Consider the following 12,065-nt stretch of genomic DNA (forward strand, 5'->3'; position numbering starts at 1 on the left):
GGAGCTACTGTTAAAGGAGGTGAAACATTGCATCATCGCCTATTGTGCGCACTCTGCACACAGCACAGAGAACAAAGAGTCTACAGGGGGAAAGAGCCTCTATAGTCCAAGGATACCTTTGTGTGGCTCCTGTTATCCTTTAAAGTTGCAAACAATGGAACAAATGTGGAGAAAAAGAAGGCATGTCTGGGTTAGTCAGATCTTTCTTTTGTCAGGGGCATTGTTTTTCTTTTCTGCTGTGCTGCCTGAAGAAAAGTTCAACCTATGGACCTCTTCGGTGTTTTTGAATTTCTGCTTGAGAACAATGTCGTCATAGAAAGAAAAATGCCAAAGGAGGCATGATGATCCCACTTCAAAGAGTAAAATTAATTTAAACAGTTCAGCTGGTAGCACAAAGCAGACAGCTAACTAACACTGAGTTGTTACCTTGTCATTTATTTTCAGTGATGAGAATACCGATAGGGGGTAGATAGCAGCAATCAACATTTCATTTGTATAATTACTGCTATAGCAATCCTCTTCTGCAATATTCTTCAAAACCCTTCTTACCCACTGTTGCATCAGTCTCTATAAACTCATTCGATGTGACTAAAAACTGTTCATACCGACACGAATCATTTTAAAATTCTGGCAGAGCTTCCAAAGCCACCAGATATATCAGATTTTTTTTCTGAGGAATGTGTATTAAAGATGAGGAACAAAAAATGTAGACTGTTTTGATCCGGTGCAGTTTCAAATATTGCACTGACTTTAAAGGTGCATGCGAGGAACTAAAAGAAGAAGTGGAATCAGAACTAAATGAAGTATGCGAAAATATAGATCACTATCACTAAAACTTAATTACCGATCATTTTAAGTTTCTTTTTGTGTCATTTTCAATATGTGATATTCAATTCAATTTCAATTCAATTTAATTCAATTTTATTTATATAGCGCCAAATCACAACAACAGTCGCCTCAAGGTGCTTTATATTGTACAGTACATTGTACAATAATAGATACAGAGAAAAACCCAACAATCATATGACCCCCTATGAGCAAGCACTTTGGCGACAGTGGGAAGGAAAAACTCCCTTTTAACAGGAAGAAACCTCCAGCAGAACCAGGCTCAGGGAGGGGCGGGGCCATCTGCTGCGACCGGTTGGGGTGAGAGAAAGAAGACAGGATAAAGACATGCTGTGGAAGAGAGACAGAGGTTAATAACAGATATGATTCAATGCAGAGAGGTCTATTAACACATAGTGAATGAGTAAGGTGACTGAAAAGGAAAAACTCAATGCATCATGGGAATCCCCCAGCAGCCTATGCCTATTGCAGCATAACTACAGTAAGGGAGGATTCAGGGTCACCTGGTCCAGCCCTAACTATATGCTTTAGCAAAAAGGAAAGTTTTAAGCCTAATCTTGAAAGTAGAGATAGTGTCTGTCTCCCGAATCCAAACTGGAAGCTGGTTCCACAGAAGAGGGGCCTGAAAACTGAAGACTCTCCCTCCCATTCTACTTTTAAATACTCTAGGAACAACAAGTAGACCTGCAGAGCGAGAGCGAAGTGCTCTAATAGGGTGATATGGTACTACAAGGTCATTAAGATAAGATGGGGCCTGATTATTTAAGACCTTGTGTGTAAGGAGCAGGATTTTGAATTCAATTCTGGATTTAACAGGAAGCCAATGAAGGGAAGCCAAAACAGGAGAAATATGTTCTCTCTTTCTAGTCCCTGTCAGGACTCTTGCTGCAGCATTTTGGATTAACTGAAGGTTTTTCCGGGGGGTTTTAGGACATCCTGATAATAATGAATTACAGTAGTCCAGCCTGGTTGTCACAAAATTATAGATGTTAAAATGCATCTACAATTCCTGCTCCCTAAGGACTTTTCATTTATGTCAGTCTGTCAGTTTAGATTTCTTGCTTGAGCTCAGGGCAGTTAAAGAAATCAATGGATTAAAACGGGGCTGTCTGTTAGTCACAAACACAACAATGCTATTGGATACAGGTAATTGCTGATTCCTAAATGATTATTGCCTACAAATCCCATAAAAGATTAAAAACAACAATTTGTTGCCGAACTCACTAAATCAATACTTTTAGAAAAGTTGCTGGACACTGTAGTACCTTGCCAGGGGTAAATGGTGATTTGTTGAGGACTATTTTCACCTGTGGATTACACATAATGCATTACAGCACCAGGGATGCTGTAATGCATTAAGAATTTACTCAAAATAAAATGCAGGGCTTGTGATCAGAACAAAAGGCCATCCAGTGCAATGCAAATACACGGTCGGACGATGAAACTCTATCACCCAGAGGAATGAGATAAACCAGTTTTTGGATGAATAAACAGTAACAGGCAGTTACATCAATTCATTGTTGGTGTCGGACTATTCATTTTTTAATATAGAATAATTCCAGCTTCATTTTTGAAGTCACTTTCCGTGTACAGTGTACCAATCTCTTTGGTGTCATGTCCATTGATTGCTCTAGGATACGGTAATGAGCTGCAAACACCGGCATTACGTGTTTCTTTGTCAAAGGATCAGAACCTACTTTCAGCTGAGTTAAGGCCTTTGTCATGCGAGCTGGATGCCACTCCCTTGCCCAACCCAGGCAGGAAATATGACACAGACATTTACATAGTAATAAAGTCGGGGCAAACGTTAGCTGATGAATTATCGTAAGTGGGAGTGGGGCAGACTTTAATTCCAGCCCCGGCTCATAAAAAGCAGTAGCCTTTTGTCACTTACTCTCAAGACAATCCGTCAACGTGCAGCTCATTACACTGCATGTTAGTTTTCAGACGAAGGCTTCTAGTAAAAAGCCCAATAAAAATATGCCTGCCCTTCAACCCATAAATTACACTATTTGTACTCAACTCGACTCAACTACAAAGCTCTCTTCAAGGAAAAGCAGCAGCTTTAATAGACGGGTTTGCTAATCACATGCCTCTCAGGCGACAAACAAAAAGCTGCAGTTTTATACAGGTTTGAAAAAGATGCTTTGTCCCATCTGAGGCAAAGCTTTCTCACAGGTACCAGCCGGTGTGGGAGTAACAGGTGCAGCATGGGAAACCAACGCTTTAGAGATGGAACGACTGGTGTGTATTTCACCCCCTCGGGCCATGAATGTTCTCGGGTGTCTCAATAGTTTGGCTTCAGGACTCAGTCTCCAACTGTTGTTTAGCTGTTGTGATTCTAATGGAAGTTATCCAAGTGATTCACTCTGCTGAGGCTCATTTTTTTTCGTTCCATCATTCCTCCCTTTTCATCACCTTAAACTGATTAAACTTCTCTACATGTAGTCCACCTCTCCCATCAACATTCCTTGTCTTTTGGCCGTGTTTGTAGCTTTGCAAAGTGTGAGTTACTTTAGATTTTCATCTGATTGCTCCCCTGAGAGGGTTAAGGGCTAAAAAGGGCTTAAATAAATTTGTGTAATAGAGCTGTAAAGATCAAAGGATTAGCATCTTCTCTGTGGAAAGGACAGAAAGTCCCTCAACACCCATACAGCTGCTGACTATAAAAAAGTAAATACAGCTGTATAAATGCACTGTTCGCAAGCTCTTCCTATTCAAATCCCATCATAATCAGCCTGTGTGCAGGAGCAACACATTACGCACAGCTGAAATGGCTAATACTTCCTTTTTCACATGGAAAAACATTAGAGCCTTCACTGGGATTACTCATGTTCGTTACAGCAGTGAGTAGACCTCAGCGTCTGACAGGGACAGAGACCTTCAATACCAAATTTAAAACCATGACACAGAAGAGCTTAACACACACAAAAAAAACAAAAAAACAAAAACGAGGAGTGAAACCTTATCGTTTTCTTTTCTCTAACCGAAACCAGAGTGCCTCTGCGAAGCTTGCCAAGAGCTGACGACATCTTATAGAGATGATGTGGGCTTGCTGCCCATGAGTATCACATTCTCAGGGTCATAAATGTCTGGGCTGCGCAAAATGGTATTGAATTTAAATAATTTTTCATACAAGCCCCTGTCACAGAAAACAAGACACTTTCCCCCTGAGATACGTCCCACCCAACCGAAGCCTTTCTTTAGAATTTGAAAACGTCATCTCCAAAATGTTACATATCCATTTTGGAAGAAAGAAAATCAATATCTCTGGTGCATCCTTCACTCTGAATAAAACTGGTAAAAATAAAAAGCACACTCCGCAGTCCTCCAAATGTCCCTTTTGTCAGTAAAGTGCCTGTTTTTTATTGAGCTCTATTAAGGACCTCAAACCTGTGGTCTTTTCATAAGAGTAGGTGTTTTTGTTTGGAATTTTAAAGCATTTTGGTACTGTGATCCCTGCCCTGATTTTCCTTTTTTTTTTAAAAACATAAAATGTATAAAAATTACGTGGTACTGTGGCTAAAATACAATAATGATGAGGCATAAACTCTTTAAGGTTCAATGTAAAAAAAAATGGTCTTGAGCTGATGTGATTTTTGTAAAAGATCTTACTTCGTCTTAGTCCATCTGAAATAAAACGATGCCTTTTAATTATCTCTACTGAAGGAAAAGAGGCTCCTTTCCCCCTCATAGAGTTACTGTCTTGAGAAAGACGATGACCATCACTTTTAATAATGTATTCTAGTAGACTTTTCATTTCAGACTTAATTCCTTCATTTGTAGAGAGTTGTATTTCTTCACAGCACTGAATGGTTTCATGTTTCCCTGTCACCTGAGAATGTATTCAGGAATAATGCCTTTAGGCGGCTTCACTTGGAGACACTATATTCACTATATTCAGCCATGTTTTTGTGTGTGGAGTATGTTGAATTGAGCTGAAAGGAGGATAGCTGAATGAGTCTCAGACCTGCAAAGCTGCTCTTTGGCTAATTTATAATGTTTTTAGTGTGTGGAGCAGTGAACATGACAAGGAAAAGTATTGAGTCTTGTTGGTGCAGGCTGGGTGTCTGTTTTTCCAATTTAGGTTCATCATCACATTTTTTTCCCGGTGAACACTGTTTCAAAGCAAGTTTTTTAGGGCAAGCTTTCAACAGTTTTTCTAAGGTACCTGTAAAGATCTGCTGCTATGCAGCCACACACTATTGGAGACTGCTGCATTTGAAAGTAGAATATGAATGCAAGAAAAAGAGGAGAACTTAAAATTCACTGCCTGTAATATAGACATCAGCATAGTCTGAGCATCAGAATCGGCAAAACAAACGAAAAATCTGTTAAAATCTCAATTATTCTATATGACTACAATTTTCCATTAAAAGCAGATACGCAATATCTGTTTTAAATTTGGATGATATCCTCTTTACCTCCTTATGAAACTCTGCGTTACTTCCAGCACTGCTGCTACGTGTGGCTCCTGTCTGGTCCTGTTCTGACCAGTTTTACGTGTGCATTTGCAATATGTGGATCTCTTCTCCTGTGTGAAATCAGCCGACCATCAGTTTGGATTTTCCTTATTTGATTTTGCGTAGATGGAAGGATTGCAGAGAGATAGTAGCACAGGTGGTAATGATTGCAAGATTCCATCATCTTCAGTGGTTGAAGCAGATCCTCATACAGTTCAGGTTGTTTGCACCTGATTTGTTCCTCAAACACTGAAGGATGTTACAGTGTATCTCTATATTTGCACAATTTTCATAGTACACAATCCAGTCACTAAAGATTGCTGTTTATTTTATGGGTCATAGGAGACCCAGCTCTCATCACCAGGGATGATCCTCAACATGCCAGTTTGACACTGAAGTTGATATTTGCTCTCTACCCAAACATCAGCATCCCAGCAGGGATGAGAGCACTGCAGCACTTTACAAGTAAACAACCTTCAATGAGATAGCGGCCAAATTTAAATCAGGTACGGTTTCTGCTTTTTATAGGCCGATTAGCAGATCCTTTTGATCCCACCTCGTATTTAACAGTTTATGGGTATAAATTATTCCATTAGATAGCCACTTATTATTTAACAATATAGTATCATAAATTATTCTGACTGATTAACACCCTATATTTAATAGTTGGTGTTATTTTTGATGGTCAGGAGTGAGTTTGGCTGAAGGACAAAAATGGAAATGCTGTTGTTATATTTACATCAACAATGCAAAGCCAGACTGCCTTCATTTTACTACACTCCTGATTTGTTGGCACACTTTACCTTTCGTTAAAACTTGATTCTCATGCATGCACACATTTTCAGACAGTGCCTCTCAGCACAAATAATCTATGTCTGACAGTCTGAGTCGTGCACACTGTCTAAAGTCTAAATTTCCTCTGTCTCTGCCTCTGTGTTGTATTGTTTCTGTGGCCTCACACTTAATTTACCTTGCATTCAAATCCTTTGCTATCACGCATTTTTCAAACAGCAGCAGTGATGGCAGTAGGCCATGCTCTTGTTTCCCCTCCACCCCTCTCTTCACTTTTATCTCATCACTCCCAGTTATGTTTCCTCAACATCCCTGCAACACTACAACCCTTCCTCTTAAGGTGCAATAGTGACCCATATCAAACTGATCTCGTAAACAGGCAAGCAGTAGAAAAGGTGCCAGAGGTCAAAGGGTGGGATTTTAAAAAGTGTTAATCCCCTGAGTGTATGCTCATGTGTACTTTACTCTACCTTAACCCCCACCTCACTTTCCCCCTGTGGATTTTGTCCCCTTTGGCGGCTTGGAAAAGTAAATACACTGTGTTATCAGTGTCAGCATACCTAACTCCAACTTCCTGGTTCTTTTTGACTGTCAGGGCTTTCCCTCCCTGTCATAGTAAACAGAAATCAGAGCCTCTGTTAATAATTACCATCATAGCACAGGGATCCCAGTGGGTCTCAGGCTTCCACGGGGCAGTCTGCTTTCTGTTTACATGTCTTCATTTTGAGATGGTGCAGTGAGAGGCTGTGTGTTCTAACACAGTGCGTTCATTGACAGTTTCTCTTCGGCCATGCTTTCCCATGCTATTGGGTCACCGGACAATTGCGTGTCTGTTAAAGTGTGAAAAACTAGATGGACATGGAAAGATGTGGGCTGCAGACTGGAAAAGATAAAGGCTTGATGTTGCAAGCTACACTGGCTCCAGGGAGCCGTCACCTGGCAACAGGGAGATCAGATTTCTAAGTTTGTGCGTGCATGTGTGCTGCAGTTTGCGTGTTTGCTTGTGCATATGTTGCTGTGTGGTCATTTTAAGGCACCATTTGAGGACACTATTCATTTCCTGTGTGACAAAGCATCACAGACCAACAGATGCACACACCTGAGACCTGACAAGTGAAGTCACAATTGTCTGCGCTATTCCTCTGTCACGTTCCATGCACCTACCTTCTCACTTTTTTCCTGCACTCTGTTTCCGCAGGGCGAGTATCTCTGGTACGAATCACCACCCTCAGGCTGGAGGGCCTGCTGCTCGCTGACCAGGGCTTGTATGAGTGTCGAATCCTCTCACTGGATAAGCCAACAGATGAGCTGCAAAATGGCACCTGGACTGTACTTTCTGTTACTGGTGAGGTTAATGGAACAGCTTGTGTGTGTCATCATGGCTGCTCTCAAAGAAGAATTTAGTTGGCTTTTTTACAGTAAGCCAGAGATCAACATGTAAATAAACGACAGGATTGAACCAGATTCGAACAGTAATTTCCATCTCAGCCCCCTGGACCAGTTTGTCACTCAAACCACTGAAAATGAGAAACGCTAACTTTTACTACAGCACAGGAAAGCCTGCCTGAGGCCTTGGTACTATTTTGTTACTAGCTGAAATGTTGCTCTTATGTCTTGTTTGCAATTTATTTGATGAGATTGATTTATTGCTATCATTACAACAGAAGCACACATCCAGCTTAGAAGTTATATTTTGGTCATGTTATACCAACAACTTTAGATTCTTTAGCAGCTCAATGGTGTATTTACCACATATACTGTATATAAAAGATGGACATAACGTCAGCCACTCAGCCATCCATTTGTTGTTTTATGTCTGCTTCTTCAACAGTAGTCTTTTTCGTTCCTCCTTGTTTAGTGAGGGTTTGATTTGACTAAAAAGACAAAAGGACACTGCTGATGCATATATTTGACTTAATAATCCTGGTCTAAATCCTGCCCTTTTTGTCATTTATTTTACTTTAAATAGGTTCTTAATTCACAAAATTACCATGTTCTATTAAATAAAAGAACATGTCTTTAAATTTGTTTTATCCTGTCTTATGTTTGCAGCCAGTGGAGTTGCCCCTTTCTGAGATTTCAAGGAATGCAGTTTTTAGGCACATTTTCTTTATGGCTTTACTTTTAAGACCCCTTTTTAAATCATTCACATGCATTTATTTATATATTATACAAATCAAGAAACAAAATGTAACATGAGCTATATGCCTCTATTATAGGCTCAGTTGTGATGTTAGCAAATAACCACGCTGATAAAACGTAAAACAAAGTAGTCAGTCCTGAAGTGCTGCTAGCAACATTGACCACACCACAGTTATTAGAGGAAATTAAAAAAGATAAATTGGTAAGAAAAACTCTTTTTAGGCAAGTGAAGTAAAAAGAAATGCTTGAGTATAGAAAAAAAAATTACTAAATGAAGCAATATTATGTACTAACAATGCTAAAATAAAAATACTAATCTAATTTAGGCCTGTAGAGTCTGAGTTTAACCTCTTGGGTATTTTGTAATTTCTCTGAGCAATACACGATCTGACCTTTGGGTTAATTAGCTAGAATAGTCACTCCTGGGAACATTGTGGCATTTTGTCTACACACAAGTGAGGGTAGACTTTCTTTTTCACATGACTAAATGCGTGTTTTAAACTGAAAATATTTTGAGTGCTTCAAGCATAAAAATGGAAATGACTAGAAATGGAACCAAAAATGAGCATGCAGATAGATGTGTGTCATACAGCTTTTTTATCTACATTCAATTTTAAACCAATTACCAGGCAACAGCTAACCCCTCATGCTAGCAACAAATGAAACTATAATGCACTAATGCAGACTGCTCACTCTGCATTCCTGTAGCTTGGGATGTGGCAGTATTACATTCAGTGATGGGAGAAGGCGGGAGGAAAGGCGGTGCAGTCAGAATGGAAAGCAAGACCTGGGGTGTGGTTGAATAGTCAAATTTGCTTGGGAAGGTTCCCAACTAAGCCGAGTAAGCTGGGACTATCTGCGCGGCAACCATGATAAGAGCTTTTTTGCGTTCTCCACATACTAAGGAAAGGTGCTTCAGTGCTTCCTTTATTGCCACTTTTAGCCCAGGACCCACACGACCATCCTCAAGGAAAAGAGAAAAAGGTCATTCTATCCCAGAGTTCTGACCAGTTATGAAAACAACCAAGAAAAAGTGCTAAAGTGTGCAGATCATGTAAATGTTAATTATCAACATGGTTTCCATTTACAAAACTTGCTGATATGTTTTGATTTTTAAAGTAAAGATTATGAGTTATTTAGTTGTTAAATTGTATTGGTTTCCAAAGGAAGAAACATAGAAAACATGACTTAATTCCTTTATTTTTTTAGGCTACATTCTATATAATATATATTAATACAGTATAAAGAAGTTTATATTATTCAAATGTGATCTTTTAGCTTACAGTCTACCGTATGAACTTCCACTCATCAGGTAACTGCTGTATATACTACATAAAAAATCACCTCTTAAACTGAAAGAAAACGAACATGATGTTAAAAGAAGTTTTTTTTTTAATAGTGTCTAAACTTTTTTAACAGATCAGGTAATTTGGATAACTTCTGACTTCTTTTACCTGGATTTTGGAAAGAATAGTCATTGACTAGAGTTAGCGTCATACTTCTTGATAGGTGTAAATAATAAATCGTAATATGAAATATGCATCATTATTTTTGCCCTTTGAAGTTTATCTATATTTTCGAAAACCTTTGCTATGATTCCACACACAAACATACAGAACAAAGTAGGAGTGCGCCTCAGATCAAAGCGGCAGAAACAGTTTCACCGAGCTGGTCTGTGTGAGCATCAGGATAGGGGTGAGAATAGTAATAGATGATGACTGTGTACTTGAGGGCTTGGATGTTACTTTGCTGGCATGCCCTGCAAGTATGGGCTTTACCTATTGTTTGCACTCCCCTTCAATAATAATCTGTGCGACTGTCATGGGTTTGAATTGGCGAGATAAAAGAACATGCTTCTTTTTCTGTTTTATTAGTCAATAATATACTAAAGTTTATTTTCAGAGAGTAAGTAAAAAAAAACTTAAATATTCTTCATATACAGCTACAGTAAGGATATAAGTTATGGTGGCTTTTTAACTCTGAAGTGTTTGCAGACAAAAAAGGAAGGCCTGATTGTCCTTTGATAAGATCTGAGATTTAAAGTGTCAGCAAGATGTTCTAAAGGCACATTTAAAAGGCTGCATTTGCAACTGACATTTTCAGTTAGGTATGTGAAATAATAATGTGTCTTTCAGGCTGCTGCTGTAACAAAGCAGGCTGTACTGCTGTCATGTTGTATATAAATGTATTGTCTGCTAATCCAGTTTTTCCTCTTTTGTATTTTTTCCCTTAATACTTCTGCTTTGAAGACAGAGCTTTCTTGCTTTTTACAGAAGGCTAAACAGCTCGAACAGCTTTAATGCTCCTTACCATTGACTCACCAAGTCTGTTGAAATGTACTGGGTGGATGAAACGCCATTCTTCCAAATGAATTTCCCCACATTTGGTGTTTTGATAGTGATATTGGAGATTGCTGTTTAACACATCGGTCCAAAATTTCCCACAGGTGTTCAGTTGTTGGAGCATGACATGTGATTCACATCATTTCAAAACTTATCAAACCAATCAGTGGCACCTTTATCCCTATGGAGACCATTTCCATCAGTAAAGAAATATTTCATCATATGAAAAAGTTGAAAATCTTTATATTAATTTGTTACACTTCCCACTCAGGGGACACAAACTATACCATCAGAATGTATGAACATGTATATTTGTTTATGGATGGTGTGAATAAGTATTCAATCGGAATTTGTTTTTCCATAAATGGCGGAATCTGTTTTTAAGTTTTTTAAATTTAGATGGTTTATGAGCATCTTCTTAAAGCTGTTTTTATATCCATAGCCCCACCCGCCTTCACTGAACCCCCACCTCCTGTCCTCGAGGCTTTGGTTGGAAGTCACATTTCTCTTTCCTGCATGACTAATGGCAACCCTACTCCAGCCATCACTTGGTTTAAAGACGGCATTGCCATTCAAAAAAATATTTCTGAGGTATGTATTTTTTAAGGGGTTTTAAACCTGCAATACAAGTATAGCGCTATAGTTGTTACATGCATGGGGTGAAATAAATAAACAAAATTTTCCTCGAAAATAATATATAGTAGTACTCTCTCTCTTTTTTTTTTTCAACCCTCAGCAGTTGGCTGCACCTTTCTGAGCCTGGTTCCACTGGAGGTTTCTTCCTTTTTAAAAGGGAGTTTTTAAAAGGGAGCCATCTGATTATTCGGATTTTCTCTATATTATTGTAGGGTCTTTACCTTACTAGTGACTTGAGTTGATTGTTGTTGTGATAAATAAAAGTGCATTGAACTGTATAGTGTTCATGCACTGCAATACATACAAAGTTTGGGTAACACTGAGCAAATGTATCCAAGATACTTTAAAATCAGCCTCAGTTCAAATGCCCATCCATCCATCCATCCATCCAAGTTGACACAGTAGTGTTGATGCAAAGTGGCACACGAATAGGTTCTAGAAAAGTCCTTGGAAGGAAAACAAAGGTGCTTTGGACACAAGCACCAAATCTGTTATTACTCCTACCTGTTGAAATATTGTGGCACAGGAACCATTGTGTGGATACATGTGAAGTATGCACGTAGGAAGTGAAGATTCTACTATATTACTATTCTACTATCAGCTGGATGCAAATGTCATACAGTACTAAATACTGACATTATACTGTAGGATGCCAATGCTTTTGCAGGCTACAATTGCTGCTACCTATTGTACTTTCTGTGTGTTTACCTGCCTGCTGCATTCAGCCACCTCTCCGTTTTTTTACTATGTCATATTTATCAGGATGGAGTTTTATCTCTGCGAGCAGTGAGTATACATTCAGCAGGACAGTACACTTGCCACGCCTCCAACTCTGAGGGGAACG

General features: G+C 39.0%; 1 protein-coding gene across 2 annotated transcripts in view; it reads left to right on the forward strand.

Annotated features, from left to right (window-relative positions):
* The window catches only part of igsf9a (immunoglobulin superfamily, member 9a), a 63,435-nt gene that overhangs the window by 13,660 nt on the left and 37,710 nt on the right, over positions 1-12,065 (forward strand). For both annotated transcript variants that reach the window (XM_085359659.1, XM_085359660.1), the window contains 3 exons: positions 7,300-7,446; positions 11,028-11,176; positions 11,984-12,065. The exon at positions 11,984-12,065 is cut by the window's right edge and continues 30 nt beyond it. In XM_085359659.1, coding sequence (XP_085215785.1) covers positions 7,300-7,446; positions 11,028-11,176; positions 11,984-12,065 — 378 coding nt within the window. The remainder of the gene's footprint in view (positions 1-7,299; positions 7,447-11,027; positions 11,177-11,983) is intronic.

This window comes from Diplotaxodon limnothrissa, linkage group LG7, assembly GCF_057381915.1.
Source record: "Diplotaxodon limnothrissa isolate DT_005_m linkage group LG7, D_limnothrissa_male_GT1.1, whole genome shotgun sequence".
NCBI classification, from domain to species: domain Eukaryota; kingdom Metazoa; phylum Chordata; class Actinopteri; order Cichliformes; family Cichlidae; genus Diplotaxodon; species Diplotaxodon limnothrissa.